We start from the raw sequence: 25,004 nt of genomic DNA on the forward strand, positions 1-25,004 counted from the left end.
AGACTAGGAAAAATAAAAAAGATGACCATGAAACAACAAATTTAAAGAACAGTCAAAAGTGGGAAAAAAGGAACACACTCAAAATCAGGTATCATAGTGACACATAATAATTACAGTAGCATATTCATGGATGATATGGCCCCAGTAGAGCTAAACTAATAATCTATAACAAAATCCCATTACTGATGAGCAAGACTTCCAAATCAATGAATTCAGAGTATTGGAAAAAAACACTAAAATATTAAACAGCAAAAATCATATAAAAAATAGTAACTAATACTACTTACTTGTATCAAAATATTTACATCGACGTGGACGGATTATTTCCTGGGCATCTTGAGAAGCAACAGATTGAGATGGATCATCATTGGAAGACTGAGTTTCATCCTCTTGACCTGAGGAATCTTTTATATTCTCTTCCTATGGAATAATACATTAAATCTCTTTAAGAAAAAAAGAAAAGTGTTGCAGATGAAAGGTCATAGTATTCCAGATAAAACTAGAAGACTACATGAATATACCACGGTTACACAAGATGCTAACATTAAAAGAAGTCGAGTAAAGAGTACAGAGAGATGCACTGAATTATCTTTGAACCTCTTATGCAAACCTAAAGTTATTTCAAAACAAAATAAAAATGTGTACAATTGGCCATTATTAAAAAAAATAGCATCTTAAAAGTTGGTACAAATATTTTTAGAACAGGCAATTAAAAAAAACAAGAATGACAGAGCAAACTATTGCCTCTCTGGAGTAGATTACTGGGAACTTCCAATTTGCATTATATATGTCTATATCTTAAGTTTTAATATTTAAATATATTGCCTTTAAAGTTAGAGTGAAAAGAAATGACAAAAACAAGCAATCAAAATCAATGTATCAATAAAATTTTAACATCAGGAAGATAAAAACATATGTATAACCTTACTTTATTTTCCCCACTACATCCACTGTTATCATCGTTATCAGCATCTTCATCATCTTCTTCCTCCTCCTCTTCTTCCTCCTCATCTTCTTCAGGTAGCCGAACAGCACTATCATAACCATAAAGGCTGAGAAGTTCATGAATCGGCATGTCGCCTTCCTAAATAGACCAAACAAAAGTTAAATTTTTAACAGATGACATTTCATATTCCTATCATTCACAAATCTTCATATAGAAGAATATTCTTAGGACTGTTATCAAGAATTCACAAATGATAAAAAGTAAAACAATGTAATTCTGAAACCAGAAAAACCCTAATCTTTATTATTCTTTTCTGCTTCAATTCAGTGATTATACACCAACAGTCAGTTCACATTTACTAAGAGTACCATACATAATTTGGGAGTGGGGAAACAGAATAATTAGAAACTAGACTGTAAACAAAGTTAACAAACCAAGAAAGGGGGATGAAATTTAGAGCCCAGCCCAAACAAATTAAAAACAGCAATGACATACATGAATGATACTGGATTACATCAGCCATATATTCTTTTCTAGGGTTATGTAAAATCATTTCATGTAATCTTCACTGTACATCTTAAAAAACTGTTGTGCTATCTCCATTTTATAGATGAGGAAACAGAGGCTAGCAGATTAAGCAATTTCTCCAAAAACCACACAAGTTACAAGTAGTGAAAACAGATTTTCAGTCTAATTACGAAAGTCCATACTCTTAACAGTATACCAGGCTGTTTCAGCCAGGGACCTGAACCTCCCCCAAACACAAAAAGCACACCCTCTTGAGGGTGAAATGAAGAAATATCTACATGTTATGAAATGAAATGAGATTTCTGCAGAAGGTACTCACTCTAATCAGTAGTCAAGTGTTACAGAGTATCAGGGAAACATGACAAAATTATAAAAAGAAGATTTAACCCCAAGAGTCTGAACCTATAACATACACATACACACTCTGAAGAAAACTTAACTGAGTCAGTTTAGAACCTAGAAAAAGGATAATCGTGAAATAAGACTTTGTATTTCTCCAGTAGCATCACAGTCTTATTCATGGACAGAAACAAGTCTAGCCTGTGTGTGAAACACCTTATTATAGTGAGGATGAATACATCAAACTGGAGGATATAACCTGATGATACTGAATAATTAGATCATACAGTTAACTGCCATCACTCAGAATTTGTGTGTAAAAAGCAAACAACAATAATTTGAAAAAATTTCCTTATAGAAAGAAATAGGAAGAAAATACTGTTTAACACTTTTATTAATATTTCATATTATAAATGGATACTCTAGTTATAAATCAGTTTGTGAATCTGTTTCTGAAAGAAATCAATGACAAGCTGGCATACTTAATTGACTTAATTATTGTGACTTTCAAAGTACAATAAGAGACAAAGTGTTCAAGGATCTAGTCCCTCTAGATACCTGGTCCAGTATAAGCATTTGGTACAAAGAAACAGAAATTTAGGAATTAGGAGTCAGGATTTAAGAAAAAAGAACTTCAAAATCAAGAAAGAAATAAGAATATGATGTAGAAAAGATGGGTTAAATAAACAATCATAACATATAGCTGCCATCACGTCTTCTATATGCCAGGCATTTGTGATAAATGCTTTGATTCACTACCTTATTCTCATTTCTTAACAAAAACAAAGTGAGAATATTACACTATCTTATTTGATCTTTAAAAGTACTGGATGAGTGGTACCTTTATATGTAAATAAGAAAACCAAGCAGAGAGAAACATGATGTACTGACAGAGACTTTATTGTAACACCTAGAACTCTTCATCTCAGCTCATATTTTCCATAAACTTATTCTGCATCGCTAATTAGAAGCAGGTTTAGCAACTGAAGTCACTTCTACGAGCAAGACGCCACTGAGGTCACTATTATGAAAAAGGGCCAAACCAAGAAAAACACTTTAGTGTAGGCTTGCAACTAACATTCACATGGACCTTGAGAATTCACCAACAGCTTGTTTCATAATATTTATTTCGTGTTTAAGATTACCTTAATAAGCTACTGTTACCTCTAATTTTTACAACTGTGTTTAACTGATACTTTGAGAGATCACCAAAAGAGGTACGATTACCAATAAAATAAATAAAACATGAGTTTGAGCAAACTCAGGGAGATAGTGAAGAACGGGAAAGTCTGGCCTGCTGCAGTTCACAGGATTGCAAAGATTTGGGCCCGACTTAGCAGCTGAACAACAACAGGCTCTCTACCTTTGATCTGTCTTATTCAAGGGCAACAGAATCACCTTGAGGGCTTATTTAAACCTACAACTGAACTCCACCTCAAAGATTAGCAGGGCTGAGGTGGGGTGTGAGTTTCTGCATTTTTTAAAGTACCAGGTGATATTGAGTTGTTGGTATGAGACCATCTGGAGAACCACTCACATCAGTTCTAGGATCAGGTAAATGGACACCAGCCTTTTCAGTGGAGCATAATAAATTGTGATCATTATCCTTAATAAAGCTTGTCACTAACCGCTGACATCTAGCTCAGTTATATGTCAAAAAGATAAGTAATGCACCAACTGCATGGAAAGAATTTTTCTTTTTTTCTTTTTTAAACCACTAACTGGAAAGTGGAATATCTGACTTTCATGGTTAAGTCCAAGATTTTTCTCTCCTGGATACACATATGAGAAGTGTGACTTGCTTTATAAAAATTCATTTCTCAAAGAAAAAGTTAGCAACACCCCCAATACTGACTAAGCAGAGAACAGAGTAGTCTGAAGTGACTGATCAGTGTATTTGAAAGAGACAAGTGCTTGAAATAGAGAAACTGTACCAGAATTGGCAGAGAAAAGTCAAGACAAGTCAAAGAAACAACTGAATGAATACAGAAACAAAAAATGAGTAAGCAGGTTATCCTGATTTGCAGTAACTTAAAAAAAGAAAGGGCTGGCTAGTTTTTTTAACCTATTTTTTCTAGTTTTACTTAGTTTCTAAAGGCATTTGTTATAGTCTACTTTCATTTGAGAGTAGCTGCTGAACAGTGATTGACCCTATAGAAGGGTTTTTGGAAAATTACGCATACAACACATTATTGAAGACGAACCTAGGCAGGGAGAAATTTAGTTTGTAAGTCGGAATCCGCTACTATCATTTATGTGAGTATAGTCAGAATCTGAACTAAATTAGTGATTATGGTAAAGAAAAAACAAGGAATCCCACAGAAGAAATCAACAGATTTAACCATGGGTTAAGAGTGATCAAGAGGTCCTCGTGACACTGAGTTTCTAGTTCCAGATATTCCTTAGACCTAGATATATATTCATATGACATCTAAAAACTATTGAAAACAATAAACGTCTAAAAAAGTTTTGACAAACTTCTAAAAAGTTGACTTTCGGTCAAAGTTGGTTTTATCATGTGTCAACAAAATACACCTGCCTAGTCCATCAATAAAATTCTTGCTTAATACTGAAAACAAAAGAATTTGTAGTGGTAGGAATTAACTTTTAATTTCTGTTGTCCAATATCAAGTTATAACAAGTAAGCAGCAAGTTAGAAACAAAAAATTAGTAAGCAACAACCATGATCCACATAGTATTAAAAAGTATCTTACTTGATCTAAACGGAAGCCCTAACAGCAAACACAAATACAATAAAACCCCAAATCAATTTTGCTGAGGAATCTCCAATTTCAAATTCAAGTATCATTTCTTGTTGTCTGTCATCCAATCCTTTCTTTCTACATTCATTTTTCCAGAAATGTTCTTTCCTCCATTCCAAGCATGTATTTAGACTGAAAGCTTACCTCCTTGACTCACAGCATCTAACTCAACTGGAATCACTGCATTCCCTGACCATCCATTTGAAAAGGGCACAGGACCCAAGCTTGAACATAATTTGTTTCCAGATTTTTACCAACAGGAGCTAAAGAATATAGGCTGTATCCCAAGCAATAAATCTTGGAGCCTAAAAACTTACAACATATGACGAAAATCGGACTGAAAAAGGACCACCATGTAAAAAAGTGTTCTGGTGGCACAGAAGTCCCGGAAGTCCAGACCTCCCCCTGCCCTTAATGAAATTACATGAGCCTTACAACTAAATCTGCATTTTGCCCAAGCTTGCTCAAAATGGATTTCTATTATTAGCCCCCAAATATTTGAAATAAAAAGTAATGCTACCCTGTAGAGCAAAAGTTTTTATTCCCCTCTGAAAAAAAAAAAAAAGAGGATTAAACTGGCTGACAGTACAATACACTAGGACCCGTCAGTTACCTGTTCCATAGACTTTCTCATTAGCTTATACTGCCAAAGTCTATGTTCTACCACATACTAAGGGGCGTTCCTCAAATTAACTGAAACATCACAATAAAGTGTTCCCATTCATACAAGTGTTAAGAAATGGGAGGAGCAGAGTGAAAAAAAATTATGGATTAAGTACAGGGGTTCTCCACAGTTTTGGCTAGTTTTGTTACAGATTTCTTCGAGAATTGATGAATAACTATTAAGATTTGAGTGACTATCATATATCAGACATTTGCTAAATGCTTTACATATATCATCTGTGTAATAACACTGAAGCTTAATCATGTTAAATAACTGGTCCAAAGTCACTCACTGATTAAACCAGGGCAGCCGAGTTTTAAAGAGGCAGTCTGACTCACTGCTTTACAGAGCCCTTACATACATATGCATATACATACTCCTTTCCTCGAAACATGACCCTATGTTAAGTGTACCTCATTCTTAGGGAGAGTGAAATAAGACGTGCTGTGTTGATAGACTATAAAAATAAGGAAACTGGACACAGTACAAAATGAATAAAAATACAGGCATGTGGACTATACTTGCATATTGTGCTTTTAAAAAGTAAGTTGTCTATTATAACAAAAAGAGGGAAAATGATGTCTGTATAAGCTGAAGGGAGACTAGTTGGAGGTGAAAAGAGCACAGACTTTTTCAAAGACAAACACAGTATTTGAAATTAAATTTCACCTTTATCTTCAAGTAACAGGGTACAGTTACCAAGCACCACCGCAGTATTATAAGGATGGAGCAGTACCTGTCTCCTAGCTGCAGAGGAAGTGGCCCCCTCTCCCTCACATCAAGGGATTGGTCATTTCTGCACGTGGTAGCAGATGGTGGCTGGCCGTTCAAGGGCCATTTGGTGGATAGACATAGTTCTCTTTTTACACCTGTTGTGACTTACCAGGAAATGAAGTTGGGAAGAAGAAGGAAACAGACTGATTTTCAGGCAAGAAGGCCTAAGAGACAAGAGTGAGTAACAGCTCCTAAGGTAACCAACCTCTTAGGCTGGGCTTTGACCATAAAACAAACCAGGAAGAAATGAAGAAAACAGTGAACTGTTCTTTAAAGCACCCATGCTGGAGCTTTTTTCTTACCTGTATAATTGATGTGTTGTGAATACTTTAAAAAAAATCTCTCTCACACTTTAATCTTTATTCTCTAGCGCTGGAGATTCACCAAGTAAAATGTGCTTAGCACTTTAAAGTATTAATTAACATTGTTATAATGTGATTTTTCAAAAATACAAATAAAGATACAGCTGATCCTGATCTCCTTTCTCCGAAACAGACTGCTACTGTTCAAAGTGAGATGGTGGGTTTTAAGTGTACATTTGAAAAACAGAGTGCCATTTCTACAAACCAAAGTTTACTATGGGAATGATTCTGACACATCTTCTAAGATTATCAATAAATTCTAACCTGTACAACTAATTCTCTTAAAACATTTAAATGATAAACTTAACTAAAATGTCTTTTATATTGGTAAGATTCACACATACAAATGCTAACAATACATATCAAAGTTAGTTTTCACTTAAATTTTAGAATTCACATTAAATGAACTTAAAGCTTCAGGCTATGCAGTCATTGATAACTTCTGAATGAATCAACTGCCAAAATTTTGCCACGTTACATCAAAGGTCCTTTTCATGCAACCAAAGTACCAGGCATAAACTGCCCTACCAATTCCTGACATAACTATGTTTTACTTCTATAAAAGCAAATCAGTCATCAATGGCAAAATCTTGCTCATTTTGTTTTAAATAAAAACAAAACTAGTTTGGTCTGGACCTAAAGAGTTTACAACTACAGGAAATCCAATATATCTGCCCTCTAGCTTAGCTGTAAGCTACAGATGAAAGCACTGGTGATTATATGCCACTTACACCTAAGCCTTAATTACTCTAGGAAAGGTTAGAAGTAGTCTCAGAGAAGGTTTGACTGTCTGGTGGAAAAGAATGATTAAGATTAGTTCCCTTGTCTTTCTCTCCCTTTGTATATATTCTACAAATAATTCTATTTTAACTACTTTTTATAAAAAAGGGAGCATTTGAAAGCAAATTTTGGGGTTGTAACAGACTGAGGAAGGAGGCTGAATAAAGGGAAAAAATAGGAAAATACCACAACATGATAAAAGTTTTAGCAAAGTCCCTTAGTAATTTTGTACTAGTTAAATATAGCAGCCCATTTTCTGAAATAAAATAATAATCATTCCACCTCATAACCTATTTTGACCATACTTGATTACCTCTTCTTGAGTAATTACTCAAATTACTTGAGTAATACAGAATGTGAAAAAATGGAAAATATAAGATTTTCTTCCTTTACCTTTTATCCCATGGATGGGTTATTTAGAAACAAGAAAATATATCCAAAGTGGTAAATTTCTTTGAAACAGAGGCAAATATTTGGAAATAATCGCCTTTCCACTTCATGAATATATGAAGCAACCATGACTGACATTTAAATCAACTGTTTCCTTTGATGTCTGCCTAGGTTCTGAATCATCCAAGCAAATTATACCAGTCTTTTGAATGCTTTCGAGCCCCTCCTAAAGAATAGTTCTGAGTCCAGATTCCTCATGTGCTTTTTAACTCATCCTTGAAAAGCTTTTTAACAGCTCTACACCATTACCACTAAGATCAATTCTGTTGTTTGGCTTAAAATAACAAAATATTGAATTGCTTAGGTTTATGGATTAAGCCAGTTTTAATTACTACATGATACAAAATGGAACTGACAAAATTTGACTTAGTCAGAATATTTTTTTCAGCTCTTTAAAGTTCCGAACTAAAATTGTGAAGCACAGATTAATCTTTATTACTACAAAGGTATAAGAATTCATTTTTTTCATGACATTATATACTCCAAATGCTTAAAGACTGGCATATGTCTTATTTATTTATTTTTTTGTTCTGAAGTACAGCAGACTGTACACATAACACCTTTTAATGATAACATACCAAACTGATTTATCCATTCATTCAAAAATTTTCAGTGACCACTCTTGCTAGGTGCTATGAAATATACTGATAAACGGACTATCCCTCCTCTCATGGAACTAGGGAGAATACACACAAAAACTTAACAAACATACAATTACAAACTGTGTTACATAGAAAGAAAGCAATGAATGGGGTACAGCAGCTAAAAACAGCTGACTGGGGACCCGGAAAAGCCATTTTGAGGAGGGAACATTAAGCCCGGACTTGACAGAAAAAGGAGTTAGTCTCAGAATGCACACACCAGAGAGTGGGAATGAGGTAAAAAGCCTTGAAATAGAGAAAAGCCAGCTAAGAACAAAAGCAGCTAACACAGCTATAGACACCATGATGGGGCAGTGTAAGACATGAACAAAGCACCGTATGTAGGTGGCCTTGCTGGCCAGGGCAAAAAGTCTGGATTTTCTTCTGGTGTAACAGGAAGCCAACGAAGAGTGTTAAATAGGAGGCTGACATAAACTGATTCATATTTTGAAAAGTTCATCATGGTTACTGTGGTAATACTTGGAGAAAAATGGTAAAAGAGGCCATGAAGAAACCAATTAGGAAGCTACTGTAATATTCTAAGCTAAAAATGATGGTGCCCTGGCTTGAGCGTAGCAGTAGAGATGGAACAAGAGTCAGATATTTCTGGACAGAAATGATAGGCTTATTTAGGAACAGATACTGAGAATGAAGGAAGATGACTCCCTGGCTTCTGACTTACTCAATAAGGTACAGAGTGTTGCCATTTTTTACTGAGACGGAAAAAACAGGGAAGAACAGGCCAACGAAGAGAGTATCAATCAACAGTTCTGCTTTAGACCTTTAAAATTTAAAGATGTCTACTGAGATATCCCAGCAGAAATGTCAAGCAGGCGGGCAGTGGAGACAGCAAACAGGATAATGCTAGAAAAATAACTAAGAAATACTAAGCATACAGACACAAGATTAGATCAATCACCTAGTAATGAGCAATTTTTAAACTTGGTGTGCATACTTAATGATAATGTAGATTTGAGTCCACCACCCCATCCCAATTTTGACTTAGCATGCCTGAGCGAAAGGCACAGGAATGCCTATTTCTCAGGAAGTCCATGGGTGATTCTGATGGGGCTGACTCTCATACTACACTCTTAGGAGGACTGACGGATGAAAACAAAGCCCAGACCTGAGAACTGGGAAATTCCAACATTAAACCTTGAGGAAAGGAAGACAAGTCTGCAAAAGCCACTAAGCAGGAACAAGAAGATAGGGAAGCGACAGTGCAGGAAGGGAATGGTAAACTGTGCTGAATATCTCTTGAGAGAAGAGAAAAAAGTGACCAATGGATGTAACAGTGAAATCACTGGTTATCTTTACAGGAAAGGCAGACACAGTTTAGGGCACATTATACAGCAGGCAAGACATGAGGAACAGGATGACATGCTTCTGAAGGGGAGTAAATAAAAGGTACAGTAGCTGGGGGAGGACAGAAGATATGTACAATGAAATTCAGTACCCATTTTTTCTGGTATTTTTGATCCAGTATCGGTGGTGTCTTATGGAAGTAACTACTGAATTCTAATTCATATAATAAAGTTCTTTTTAAAAAATACCTTTCATTTCAAACATTAAATATCCCACCTATGGCCACATAGAATTTCTCAGTATTGATTATATATATATATATATATAAAATACCACTCTCCCCAAAATAACATAGAGAACTAAAATTTAAAGTGTTTCCTCTCTCCATAAAAAAGTTATAACCGCTTCATCCTCTAGCTCTTATTGTTATTTACCCTTGCAAGATCCTCTATTTCAGAACTGAAGTTTGTTTCTCCTTCCATCATTTCTTCCTCTTCTAATGTGCGTTCATCATCAAAATCATGAACCAGCATGTCAGCTGATGGATCAAATTCATGGTCATCTGATGTTGCTGAACCTCCTGGTAAAGAATATTTTGAACAGTTTGGTAAACCAAATTATGTGTACCTTATTAATATTAATGTATATGTTATTTGAAACTGGATATAAGTCAAGTAAAAGTACGAGGGAAAAGCTATGCACAGCAAATTTTACTGTTTTCTAAAATTCCTGCCCTTACTTATCACCCCCCCACAAAACATCTTTAAGGATTTTTTTTACCCTGTTTTACTTCTATATATTTACAGTTGCAACTATAAAATGAGGGCAGAGTGTCTGAAGAGTACTGTAATCTTCCAAAGCTTCAGTTATAAATAATGTGGTCATATCAAATAAAAATGATCTTCTGTGTGAAAAAAATATCATAATTCTTAATTACTTGACTAATATTTAATAGACCCAATAAGTATGAATATATAGTATGAAATATACCATCATCTGAATATATAGTCTAGGGAAAACTGAAAAACAAAAAACTGAACTCAAATATTATTCTACTAGCACGTCCACAAAAATATATTTTAATATGAAGATAGCTGTCCTTAACTTAGTTGAAGTAACCCAAAGACAGAGTATAAACAGCAAAGTTTATTAAAACTGCATACAAAAGTCTTATGAAAGGTATTAAAAATAATCCAGTAGGTAAACGTTGTATAACTAATCTATTTTTAGCCTTGTGGCTGGGGAATATTGCTGAACTCAATAGGGTCAAAACTTGTAACAGTAGATTGCAAATGCTGGGCATATAATGAGTATAGTCTATAAACTATCTCCACTACGCCAAACCTGGACAAAAGACTGTTTGCAAGAGACTGTTAACTAATAAACGAGTTATTTAAACAAACAAAAAAATCAATTAGCAATTTACTTTTACCAGTTTAAAGTGTTAAATGTTATATTAATAGATATACCTACTCTTCTACTTCATTCTTTGAAGAAAACCAATAAGTAAAACAAAGAAATACAGATGCTGATTTCTTGGAAAATCAGACAATTAAGAATAAGGGGGCACCCGAGACTCCAGGGTGGTTGTTACCTCCCGATATTTTTAGCATTAAGAACCATTTTTTGAGTGTTTACTAGGCGCCAAATACTATGCTCAAACACTTCATATACATTATCTCACTTAATCTTCTAACACTCCTAAGAAGTAAAAATAAAAACTTGAAGTTTAAAGAGCTTAAGTAGCATATTTAAACTCACAGAGCCAGTAGGTGCCAAGAATGGAATTTCATTCTGGATCTGCTAATTCCAATGCCTGTGCTTTTACTGCTCTCTAAGCATCCTGTTTAGTCAAGAGTTTCAGAAGCAGTAGATATTCTGCCACAAAGAATACTTGAAGAGAACCTACGGCTTACTAAGATGAGTAAAAGGCAAGCTGGGTCAGAGGGCAAAGCACTTAGAAGTCACTGTGCTCTTGGAGGAACATAACAAAATATTGCTAATATTGCTATATAAAATATTGCTATATAAAAATAACAAAATATATAATTGCTAAATCAGCTAGTCTATCTTGTACAGTACAAATTAGTTACCGAAGTCTTAGAGCAAATTATAAAGTTAAAAAAAATCTAGAAAAGTATATTATCTTAACTTCTTCTAGAAAAGAAGAATAACGTGGTACAATTTTAGAAAGGAATCTTAGAACTGGGTGAAGGACTAGACACAGGGTTCCCTAAGAGCAGTTTGAGAATTACTAATTTAGTTATAGCTTTTTTGTCCCATTCATTATCCCTTGTTTCTCAGTTTTCAATAGAAAACAGTCCCAAAACTTTTCACTTCACACAGCAATCTTCTAGGATGCTTAGTCAGTAATTATGTATTCCTACAGATGTTGCTATACTTTTCTCCCTGGCTGGCAAAAGGATCCTAAAAACCCTCACGTTACCATTTTGCATATTATTATCCTAATCATAATATAATTCCTACTGGATGCAAATATTGTTAAAAATAATTATGCTTAATTCCTAACTGCTTACAATCTTGTACCAACTTAAAAATCAAGCTCACATGAGAAAACAGTACCAAATCACAAGTATTATATATATATATACATACACACACACACTTGAAGTCCCCCATTTTGTTCATTATTTGCAAAGCCAATTATATTTAAAGCCTTGTTACTTTAACCCTACCATTAAACGAAATTACTAAGTGTGGGTGAAGTGAACCTTTTCTCTCAACACTCTTAAATTCCTTTCCCCACACATACACTGCACTGTTCTCTATAAACTTTCAATTTCAGTTTTTTTTCTTGCCTTAATCTTGACTTCTTTGTTTCAGTTGACTTCTTTTTACCTTGTTCTTCAAGACCAACTAACCATCCTTTCTGTTAATTACTAAGGCCCATCATTAGGTTATCTCCGAGGGAAAAGAATCCCCAAAGTAAATTATTAGGGCTGAGGAGTCTGGTGCTTTATGTAAATATTTTGCTTTAAAATTAATGCAAATATCACTGCTATATCATAGAATTCCACCCTACTGCAAAATTACTAAAAAAGTACCTTATCTCTTTGAAATGACTCAGAAGATAAATTCAGTTTATAATATATTGTGTGGACTTGTTTAATCACTCTATTACCTTCCTACCCTAAACCCCCACCTCTAACTGCTACAGTTTACACTGGTGGAATCAACAGATAAACTACTTAGCCTGGGTCACATGACTATTGTTATTAGCATCAATTCCCTCATAGCTCAGTTGGTAAAGAATCTGCCTGCAATGCAGGAGACCCCGGTTCGATTCCTGGGTTGGGAAGATCCCCTGGAGAAGGGAAAGGCTACCCACACCAATATTCTGGCCTGGAGAATTCCATGGACTGCATAGTCCATGGGGTCAGAAAGAGTTGAACACAACTGAGTGATTTTCACTTCAATTCCAAAGTGAAGATGTTACAAACGACACAGCATTGTACCAATGGACCAAATTTTTTTACATTAAGTTTCTATTTCAAATTTCTCCACCAATTTTTTAAATTGCCTACAATCAGCACTACTTGTAAGAACAACAAACGTTTCTGTGGACAGAAGCCTGATGTGACAAATGCTGTCTACCTCAAAAGATCTTCCTTACTCCGAAAACAAAAAACATACATTCTATTTGTATTAATACAAGCGTTCAGCAAGTAATAAAAGCTATCAAAGACATTTGTTTTCTTCCAGCTCCACTCTTCTTCCAGTTCACCCTAAGCTGTTTTACATGCAATGGAAAAAAAAAAATGCAATGGAAACTGAGAAAGCCACTTATTCATATCATTTTTAGAGTAATTATGTTTACGTACCTATGTATCACCTAACGAAAGTTTTGCAAGTTCACAGAAAAAGGATCTATTTGCAAAGTCACAACACTACAAAAACTAGAACTTATCTTTTGAATGAAAATGATTTCTGTATTTGAAAGAAAAAAAACATAAAGGCACAATACCATATCCTAAAAAGGATATGGTAATTTGATTTATCTGAGGTCATATTATTTCCAACTTCTTCCAACCTACTTCCATCTAGAACATATTTATAAACAAGAAAAAAAAAATCCTTGAGTTTCAGAAATGTCACAAAGCCTAATAATGTACTTCACATCCAAGAATATCAGGAAGACACTTTCAGCTAAAATAAATATGACCAAATCAACTGTCAATTTGTGGTACAGGGAGCTGGTGACGGACAGGGAAGCCTGGCGTGCTGCAGTCCACAGAGCCGCAGAGAGTCAAGATGCGACCGAGTGACTGACTGAACTGAACCATTTAGAAGGGATCCAGAGTTATTCTAACTCAACTCCTACCTGACACAGAGCACAATGATTTGTGTTCAAGAAAAGGACCCTGAACAACTAAAAAAGTCTTATTTTCAGTATTTTCCAAAACTTCCTAAAATTTAAAACACAAAAAAGTGCTTCAATCATCTGATAAGGTCTGTAATATAACATTACTAAGTATGCAATGTGAGATGTTTTCAAATAAAACAATACCATGCCTCAGGAGAGTTCTCTTTCTCACTCTTTCTAAGCTACTTTAGGCTCTCCCTTCACCTGCCCACCCCACTGCAGAAGGCAGTCTCCGCTCTCAGTAAAATCCCTGGACACTGAGGCAGGAAGACCAACACATACCAAATTCTTTCCTGACTGCTATTTAGCTTCTACCAATTGCTGACACACAGGAATGCTGGACCCAGTGGTATCAGAACCTTCGACTGAGCATAAAAAACTTAAATTCAGATTTTAAATAAAATATTCTAATTTTTTAAGCTCACTATACTAGCTGAACAAAAAACATTAACGCCCAGATTTGGCCCAAACATCATACATTTGCAACCTCAAAGTTAAAGAAAAAAATGAAATCTATATTGTATTCGGAGCAGACTACAAAGTCAGATACATGGTCAGAGGCAAAAACTTGATTCTAATAAAATTTTAAAATAACTTCCTTAATTTACAATACTCATTTGTTGAACCTTTTATTTTACCTTTCCCTCTCTGATTAAACGCATTAACAATATTTTTCGCAAATAAAATACTTTGAATTTTCTATATAAGCAAATATGTCTAAGCAGTTAAAGACTCCTTTTTAAAAATACACTTCAAATCAAACAGCAAATAAAAACTACACAAAATACATGTGGCAATTCATTAAAAAAAGAGAGAGAGAGAGAGAAGAAACCCACAAAAAGTCATGAGGTTGAACTCACAGCAGCCTCACCTGTACTTTCATGGGCAGTCAAATATTTCATCCATTTCTTTTTCCCCAGAGAAAAGAAGCATTCAGAAGAAAAGTCAGTCAGATGATAGTCTAACTCCTCTAACCTTTATGTAACTAATAGGTCAAATGCTAGCCAAATAAAGATTATAAAAAATATACAAAATACTTACCTGGACTTGAAGACTCAACAGATGGCTGGGGGGGAGGGGGGAGAAAAGAAGAAAAATTAGCATCTCTGTGTAGTAAATCTTCATGAACATTACAGAATTATTCAACAACTGATATGACACCAAAAACTACAGTTACATTTTAACGTCTGAACTAAGACAAACTAAAACTTCCTGCATAATCCCTCTTCTGACATGTTTATTTAAACACAGAGAAAAATCTAAAACATTCCTGAATCTAGAAACAAAGACAATAATGTGTAACTGATTTCAAGGGCAAATATGTATCTTATAATATATGTCATTCAAGAGAGAGGATTTTGGGCTTCCCAGGTGGCACTAGTGGTAAAGAACCTGCCTGCTAATGCAGGAGACATTAAGAGACATGGGTTCAGTTCCTGGGTTGGGTAGATTCCCTGGAGGAGGGCATGGCAACCCACTCCAGTATTCTCGCCTGGAGAATCCCATGGACAGAGGAGCCTGGAGGGCTACAGTCCACAGGGTCGCAAAGGGTCAGACACGACTCAAGTGAGTTAGCACGCACACAAACATATGATTTCAGATCTCTGAACTCTCTAAAATATTCGCTCCCATCAATACAGGGAAAATTAAAACCAAGGTCTGCTATCAAGCTGCTCTCTGGCTTAAAATCAGTGTGAGAGGGGAGGCAGAAATAATTTAAGATGTTATTTAGAATAAAAACTATATTGTAAGAAAGCAGAAGGAAAAATTTAAATGTTACTTAAGTACAAACATTCCTTTACCTTTACTAACACACAACATACTTTTAAAGTTAGCAATCCTGCAAGGTCAATAAAGGAAGGTTAACTAATAGGAGATCACAAACACTTTCCTATTACAGTACTCCTACTGTACCATTCTACCTCTTATAAATTTAACCACAAACATCTGGAAAATTTAAAGATAAAACCATTAGCAAATTATTTTAGTGTTATCACCACTGGACAGTTTGTGGCTGTGTTTTATCGTAATTCAGCTAATTCAACAGTTATAAACAAGTCATCTAGAAACAACAACTCCTATAAGATAAATTCAAGAAAACAAATTCAAAAGATGCCTCAAATGACAAAATCTTTATAACTAAAACCTTGCCTATTCATTTCAAGCTGTCTACTTAGGCTCATCAGAAGTCAGAGATGCTGGAAGTTCAAAAGTACTAGCAAGAAGATACGGATATTCTAGTATTTTCCTTCTTTCTACTGAAATATGGGGCAGGAAGGGGGGAACAAAATCGAAGAGCCAAAAAGTGCCCAATTTTTCAAAAGCTAGGCCTCTTAAGATAAATTCTTATGAGATATTAAAAATTCCATTTTGAAAACAGTCTGCATCACGCTATTGCCGTTAAGTATGACATTCTAGAGTCTACATGGTGACTTACATTGTTTAAAGGCATACTTTCCCAAGGTTCCTATTTGTTCCTTTTAATTCTTACAAGAGAATGGTTCTTGTCTATAGCATTGACTCATTTTAACAAAAGACCATTATTCAATACTATGTATTTTCAAGTGTCATACCACCATCTCGAACTGCCAGACAGTCAAAACAGTGCTACTTTTAAATTTGGTTCCTCTAAGGGGAAGCTGTGGAGTAGGGTAAAAAGAGAATAATGTAACCATAGAAAGAGTTTTTAGCTCGCTTAACATCTTTTGATGTTGAAGAAGAGAATGTTAGAGGATGAGGTGGCTGGATGGTATCACCAATACAATGGACATGAGCTTGGCCAAACTCTGGGAGATGGTGAGGGACAGGGAGGACTGGTGTGCTTCGGTCCATGGGGTCGCAAACAGTCGGACATGACTGGGAAACTGAACATCATCTTTTGAACAGTTCTAGCTCACTTCTAGCTCAAAATGGATTAAACCACCACACATATTACACAGCAAATCAACATTTAAAAATATTAATCCACTTTCACTTCAAACTTTATTTCCCAAATTTAAGTACAACCTCTATCCAAGGCTACAGCAAAGTTAATGATTATCTTCACCTGGTCCCAGGTTCACTATACACAGAGTGGCCTTACAATGGCCGTTTTTCCTTTTTTGGAAACTTCTGAAATAGGTTTGAAAGGCTTAAACAAGAGAAACCAGCACGTCTTTCAAACTAGCTTAAAAGAAATAGCTCTTTGAGCATTTGGTCCTTTTTGAACACTCCAATAATTATTCCATTTAACAATCTTCTGATAAAAAGTAAGTTATTCTACCTAAGAATAAAAGGTACACTTTCACTGATGTTATTAGATACTGGCAATAATAGACTGAATTGCAACTGGGGTCTGTATAGTTTGTAAAACTCCTCACACTGTGCTAAATGCAAATAAATACCATACTGAGTTTTGTTTTATTGGTAAACAGTTACCACTGCAATGCTTTGAAAAAGGTCTAAAATATGTTCCATTCATTAAGATGCCAAATGTTAAATGACTGATAGCATTTATACGTAGAGCTGGCATAAACCAGAACACCCAGTGCTCAAAGATAGCACTAACCATAGTATGTAAGGCACACGAGGAGGTTTTAAGAAACATGATGTGGTGGATGGTATACCTGGATTAGGACTGGGGGAGGGGAAGCAGGAATGGTTTGCCTATAGATATATATTTTAGTATTCTATGTTCAAAATAAAATTGTACTATATTGGGTCGTAAGGACAGGAATGAGACTGGTGAGAGACAGAGACGGAGAGAGAGGGAAAGAGCGGGAGGGAGGGAGGGAGGACAGGAGGGAGAGAGCGTGTGTGTGTGTGTGCGCGCACATGCATGCACACACGCTCAGTCACCAAGTCGTGTCTGAGTCTTTAGCAACCCTATGGACTATAGCCGCCAGGTTTCTCTATCCATGGGACTTCCCAGCCAAGAACATGGGAGTGGGTTGCCACTTCCTCCTCCAGAGGATTTTCCCAGCCCAGGGAACGAACTTGCATCTCCTTTCCTTGGCAGGCAGGTTCTTTACCACTGAGCCACCAGGGAAGTCCATTATATCCAATTAAATCAAAGATCAGCTTCTTGAAAACAGGCATTTGAAAATAGTTTATACTGTAAGCATTACTTTGGCCCACCAACAAACTGATCATCTTTCATTATGAGTTTAGTATATAAATACATATAAATATGAGTTTAGTATAATACCAGAAATTTTAGTATGAAATGAGGGCATTTTTAATTTAGATATTTAAAAGAATAGCAGAACCAGCTTAGGTTCATATAGTACTACATATTTCCAAATGCATAAATTTACTTGATCATGAACCTGGCAATAAAACCTACCCCATCTACCTCATTTTATACATTAGCAAACCCAGGGAGATAAACTGACTTGATAAAGGTTCCACAACAGGTGGTGAAGGTAAAGTCTAGGACCTAATTCCTTCTGTATTTCCGAAAGAAACTATTAAATATCTAAAAAAACCCCCCCAAAAAACCAAACAAACAAACCAAAAACTTCTCTTTGTCTCTCTCCTCCTTTCCCTTTTTTTAAAAAATGGTTTTCATCTAGTCAAAGCATGTTTAAAATGTGACTGCAAGTTGTCATTTGTCACGTCAGACTATTATCTGTCTCATTAGGAACTGGTATCTAACAATACCCTCCAGAAAACCTGCAACATCTACCATTAATGATTACAGTAAATTAGAAAGGACGGTGAAAGACTACAACTAAAGCTAAGCAGGTACTCATTTGTAACAATACTTTTTTCAGAAAAATCTCAAATTATAAAATTCAATCAGTAAAGATTTTTTACATTGGGGATTAAAATATACTTAAAACACGCTCATATATTACTGATAGAAATATATGAGTTAAAGCGTTCTGCAGATCATCTCGCCAACATGAACTTACCCTACTGACATAACTAAAAAAGCACATAAAGATAGGTGTTATCCCAGTTATCACTACAGAGTTGTCTACAGCAAAAAGTTGGGAAAAAATTTAAGTCCATTATTTAATTAGTTAGAAATGAAACATAGTTTTTCCAAGCAAAGGAAATTACTAATTCACTAAAAAGAATGAGACAGTTCTGCTTGTGCTGACTGAGGGAAAAAATGCTAAACACATGTGCGTGAGTATGTGTCTATAAACAGATAGCTATATTAGGAGTAAAAGAAAAGTGTAGAGGAAGGGGAAAATTGGGCTGGAACACACATAAAAAATTTTTCCCCTAAAGGGTACACAAAAATCTGCTAACAAGTTACCTCTAGAGCATGGGTTGGGGAAAGGAGGTTTTTCACTTTATGCCTTTTGGTACTACTGGAATTTTTTAATCACTTGCAAGCATTATTCTTTGTTTTTTAAACAGAAAGTCAGTGGAGATAATACAGTGGAATTATGAGCCACTTTCATTTTCTCCTCTCACTTATAGATTCTCAAGAAAACTTAGTATTTGCCATTATTTTTTAAAAACAAGTTTATATAATTTTGAAAAATAACCTAGTTTTCTTTTAGGTACATACATAATTGTTTTATCTGAGATGGAAAACAGCAGAGAGGGTATGAATTGGCTAAATCAAAGAATCAGAATGAACTGTGTTAACTTTTATAGCAATTTTTATATCTACACTCATATATTTGATTTAGTTGATCAAGCTACTAATAGTTGTAACAAATATTCAGTACCTCAAATTTGCTTAAATGTTTCTCTTCTGTAATTTTTAGACCATGATAAGAAATATCCCATATACCAAAAAAACTGTAAATTGACAGACAAAAGATAAACTAGAATATCACCATTACTAAAACATAAATAAGGTAGTAAAAACATGAATTAGATTCTTTTATCCTGGACAATCAAAAACACATTTTCAGTGAGTGTAACTGTCTTAACTAATTGTTTACCACAAACAAATCCCACCATTATTTAAGTATTAATATCACTTAGTAATGCAGATACCAGATTCTCACAGTGATGGGGACGAAGACAGAAAGGAGTTGGGGCCCTATTCCAGGGTGGAGAGAGGGCAGGGAGACTGTGCCAAGGGCCCACCATCCCTCTTCCCTCACACAAAATTAAATCACTTAACTGTTGGTTAAGAAAGTTTTGGAGTTAAAATTAGAGAATTTACTACAATAGTAATAATTTATAGAGGATGAATTGCTATTACTAAGCACTAGCAATTCAGAAGCCTTCTATGTTCCAGCCTTGATTGTGCTACACAAATAGCACAACCCAGGACAAACTACATAGACTCTCTACTCAGTTTCATTTTCCCTTAGAATGAAAAGATTTAGATTTCTTCAGGTTTAGTCCAATTTCCTTTGAGATCTAAGTTCTTTACTTTATTTATGAACTGCTCAAAAAAACATTAACACTACCGAGGAGTACTTAGCTTCATGGATGGGATATGTTTAAGACTATTCTAAATGTATTATTTTTTAAATCTAGGGCTATTGGGGAAAAAAATCTAATCTGCAAAAAGCTTTTGGGGTTGCTACTTTATGAATTTCATACAACATAAACATAACATTCTAAGCCACAGCATAAGTCAAACAGAGTGGTCCCCACTAACAACTGGTATGTGAACTTAATCACTGCAATGAATTTTGAAACCATTTGGAGATATTTAGAAATATACAGTGACTCCATCTGAACTTCATGCAACAAATTTCTGTATAGCTGGTTACTTTTCATAACGACATGCTGAAGTTTCAAAGGCAGTGTTGTATTTTTTAATTATTTGGGAAAATGATTCGTCTCCAGAATTCTCGAAAAGAAATTCACTTCTATATTTCCCAACTAATCTTTCCTACCTTGTCAAGCATTAGACTATTATTCCTTCTGAATTAAGCTTTTCAAACTTCCATGCATGAGTGTTAAGCACTCTAGATAAATCCTTAATAGCTCTGTAAGTATAAACACTAAAAAAAAATTCTTTTTCATTACTGGCATAATTATTTTAGGTCTGAATTCACTGCGGTGAAACAAGTTTTAAGAGTAGAAATTAACACTATCAAGAATAGCATTCAAGATGATCCCATTTCCTTAAGAAACAAAATCCAAATACCCTTGAAAAATGTTACACAAGGAGCCTGTTTTTAACAGAAATGGATAGATGTGACAGTGACTAAATATGATGTATTATTTTTGGCAATACTAAAGTACTTAAAACTAACACAAAATAGCAAATTCATTAGATTTTCTTCTTTTTATGAGACAACAATATGGTCTAGGTGAAGAAAGGTCTTAAACTATGCTATCATCTCTCTTCCCTTGAAAGAGAAGTCACTTATGTGTTTACAAACTCTGAAATAAAAGACAAATTGTTCATTCCCAAAGGTTCCCACCACATTCCTTATAAAACCCAAAGGACTGACTATTTTTTCCTCTTATTCTTTCTTTCTCACTGCTTTTGTACAAGGGCCACTACCCTGTAATTTCCTTTAACTGTGACTAGGAGAGCCTCCTTTTGGAAGGTTCATTAATAATTTTAGGGGATAATAAGCAGGGAGAAATATTACCAGAAAGTATTAAGAAATGGAGCATGTCATTACTTCTGTGTATGTTATATATGTTTTAAATGTTACTACAATTTTAATAAGCATGGCATACTTACTATGGACTAAGATGATCAGATCAAGTATGAAAAATTAGTATTCTGTACACATCTAAAGCAAAAAGTATTTAAGAATCAAATGTATTTTGGAAAAACAAGATCAGGGTCACTCTATGCAGGAAACAACAACAACAAAAAGCCCAGAAGCATAATACCTACATTTTTCTCTAGAGACATATTTCTTCAGTGACCTGTTTTCCCTTCAGATTTACCAAATGAACACATTTTATCACTTTGCACTTACTGTTATTTCCCCGGTTAGAGTCAGTCCTCTGGTCGACTTAATCAAAAGTGCAAAGAGCATGGGATTTGAATTATTTTATCACATGCTTTATATCAGCAGCATTAAAAAAAAAAATCTCTTCGGAGTTCAAATAAAAGTAAAAGCACTCTAGAAATCAAGCATTTCTCCTTCGTCTAATTTTTAAAATGACTAGTCTCTAAAATCATTCTAATTACTAAAATATTGAGATAGGAAAACTACAAATTCATTTTACTTTTCACTACTTCACTGGTTCTAGATTTTCTGTGAGACAGAGATGAAGAAGTTTCCTCCACTCTTCCTCAAAATTCATTATAAATAAAACCATCTACAAGTAACTGAAGAACATGAAAGATTAATTTTTAAAAGATAACAAGGTCACTAAAATAAATGCACTGGAAACAAATTTCAGGGTTTTTTAAATTTTCTTGAAATTGAACTATCCCTGTGTTCCTACAAAACACGAAAGTTCCATTCTCCAAGTGATGTGATTTTTAAGGAAACTAAAATGTCCACTTGAAATTATTAAGAAATCATCAGTGACTCAATCACTAATTAATATAATCTTTAATTATAAAAGAAGTTAAATGTTTAAATGCTTTTATTTACATATTGTTTCCAGTGTGGTAGTAGTTAAAATTTCTAAGGTTTTTTTTTTTAAAAACTTATTTAAATTTCACTGTATTTTCATACACTAAGATATTTTCCTTCAGTAATATCTTGCTTTAAAACTATGACTACAAAACTTAAAATTCAAACCATCCTGAGCAGCACCACGAGGCAAGAAACCACATCACCTATTACAACACAGCGCTGCTTACCTAATGCGCATTCACTGAAGACTATTTGACAAAATATATATAAAGCCAGGTACACAGAATCCCTTCCCCTTATACATACGAAGGAAACAAGCCCTTAAGAACCTCATCAGGACTAAGTATCTTTCAGCCCAGTGGAATAAATCCAATCACATTAAGTGAAATACAAAGTACTGTTTTGTCCAATTCATATTCCTTGGAATACAATTCTTTAATCACAAAGAACAAAAGAAATGGAAGTATATCTTAAGATCTAAATTTTTATATCAGAATATTAAAATTATAAAAATACTCGCAGCAATCAATCCTTCTATTCTTTTTAAATAGCAAATACTCCAGAACATAAAGTCAGTTTCCATACACCATGGGGAAGGAGCACCCTAAGAGCCACTCCAGAAAACTCTTAAGCTTTGGGTCCCTCCACTCAACAGGTACTTGAACAGGTCTCCAAATTAACATTCTTTTCCAAAATCTATTTTTCTGAATTCCAAGATTTAAAAAGGAAGTATTATGGTATTGATGAAAGTACTCACCATTGGCTTCATTTAGCAAATAATGAAGACAAAAATAGGAGGTGGAGGGTAAATATAATTATCTACTTCCTAAATCTGTTTTTAGGTGCCCCTGAGACCATGAAAATGATAATTCTCAGAAGAAAAAAATGTCTTTGCCAACATTTAAAGTGGTTCTACTCAAGGAAGACGTAAGTCCAAATATACCACCCTCTTCAACTCCAGCGAGTAAAGGATATCGAAATTCTTCTGACGGTAAGGGAGAAAAAAAGTATTTTTAAAAAGTCAAATGTTTATAGGTTTACATCAGAGGCAAAAATTTTAATCCCCTGTAGTATATACTAAATTCAGATTAATCAACAGAGGTTGTCTGCCCCAACATGGGGGTTTAAGGCCCCCCTGGATTTAAGGCCCCCAAATGTAAAACAATCACCACGGAAGAAAGGGGGCTTTGGGAACTCGTTTACGAGAAAAAGAGCAAACTGGGGCGGCGGGGTGGGGGGGGGTGGGAATGGGAGGAAATCTTCCCTAAGCGGGGAAAAAACTGAAAGAGAAAGATAGGAATAGACAGCCTCGATTCGCAAAGGCGTAAAACGCCCGGAAAGTGATGGGGGTAATAAAGAGAGAAAGCAACTCTTCTGAAATATAAAGAGAGAAAAAGAGGTTCTACCGGGAAGGGAAGGGGGAATGTTTGAAGAAATGGGGAGGCTGCCCTAACCTAGAGTGATGGATTGCGAAAAGACCAGGTTCATTTCTCCACGCTCATCTGGTCACCATCAAGAAAATTACAGAGTTAGAGGCCGTTTTCCTTACGTTTTCCCCAACGCAGGCGGAATGTCAGTAGCAAACCGATAGGGGTGACGCGGTAGGGCGCAACAGCATCTCGGCTAGAGAGGGAAGAAACTTCGCAAGAGGAAGCAGCAGCTCCTCTCTCGGCCCCTAGTACCGGCCGGCGAAGTTGCGCCACAGGCGCCCCTACTTCGCGGGGCGGGCGCCCCCCCCGCCCCTCTCCGTACGCACAGCCACGCCGCCCTCGACCCTTTAAAGTGCCCCCGAAGTCCAACTACGCCTCCGCATTCTCCTACCCACAGACCCATCTCAACTAAGTTCCACGAAAAGCTCCCGCCCAGAGCGCGGCCTGTTCCGGACAACAGGTGGGCAGTGGCGCCAGCAGGGCTCGGCCTCCCTAGCCAGGCCCACTCCACTCCTCCCCGGCCCGGACCTGGGGGCGCCCGGCTCCGGGACAGGGAGGGGGAGCTCGCTCCCTTACCTCCGCCATATTTGCCGTACTGACGGGTCACATCTCCGCGGCAGCCGCTGCTGGGTCACGGCCAGAACCCGGATGTGAGACTCGGCAACGGGACTCCAGCCTCCGCCGCCTCTGCCGCTCCCGCCGCCGCTGCCTCGGCGGGAACGCGCAGGAGCCGCCCGAGCGCGCCCACCACACCCTACTCCGCCCCTCGCGGCGCCGGGGCTCAGCGGGACTGGAGGGAAAAGGCCAGAACGCGCGCGCGGGAACAGGAGCGCGCGCGGCCCCGAGGCAGCCCTCCCCCAGAGGAGCGCGGAGGAGGCGGAGCCAAGGTGGGTGTAGAGCGGGAGGTGGGCATCTCGGTATCTGGCGCCTCCCCAGCCCAGCGGATCCGCGACCCCAGCCCGGAAGCGGGCTCTAGGGACTAGAGGTGAAGGAAACTAGCCAAAGGAGACACGTCCAGCATTCATATCGCTGGGGGAAAGATACTATATATTTTACGTGTAGGCCTTTTTTGAAGTCCCATTTGTTGGAAAAACGGATGTTGCTGTGATTGCAACAACGGCAAGCAGCGCGCTTTGAAAGCGGTTATCCCTTGGCGGATACTTCTCTTGGCTCTTTCCCG

At 36.2% G+C, this 25,004-nt stretch overlaps 1 protein-coding gene across 12 annotated transcripts in view; it reads right to left on the reverse strand.

Annotated features, from left to right (window-relative positions):
- MIER1 (MIER1 transcriptional regulator) overlaps nt 1–25,004 on the reverse strand; it is a 69,385-nt gene that overhangs the window by 39,162 nt on the left and 5,219 nt on the right. For 5 of the 12 annotated variants that reach the window (XM_065911254.1, XM_065911316.1, XM_065911279.1 and 2 more), the window contains 4 exons: nt 14,977–15,001; nt 9,986–10,131; nt 929–1,084; nt 288–420 (listed from right to left, as the gene is read on the reverse strand). In XM_065911254.1, the coding sequence (XP_065767326.1) occupies nt 288–420; nt 929–1,084; nt 9,986–10,131; nt 14,977–15,001 (460 nt within the window). Of the gene's footprint in view, nt 1–287; nt 421–928; nt 1,085–9,985; nt 10,132–14,806; nt 14,844–14,976; nt 15,002–23,151; nt 23,454–24,400; nt 24,550–25,004 lie in introns of those variants that run through there. The other 7 variants (XM_065911246.1, XM_065911240.1, XM_065911260.1 and 4 more) reach the window with 5 other exon arrangements.

The sequence above is a fragment of the Muntiacus reevesi genome, chromosome 1 (assembly GCF_963930625.1).
Source record: "Muntiacus reevesi chromosome 1, mMunRee1.1, whole genome shotgun sequence".
Classification (NCBI taxonomy): Eukaryota; Metazoa; Chordata; class Mammalia; order Artiodactyla; family Cervidae; genus Muntiacus; species Muntiacus reevesi.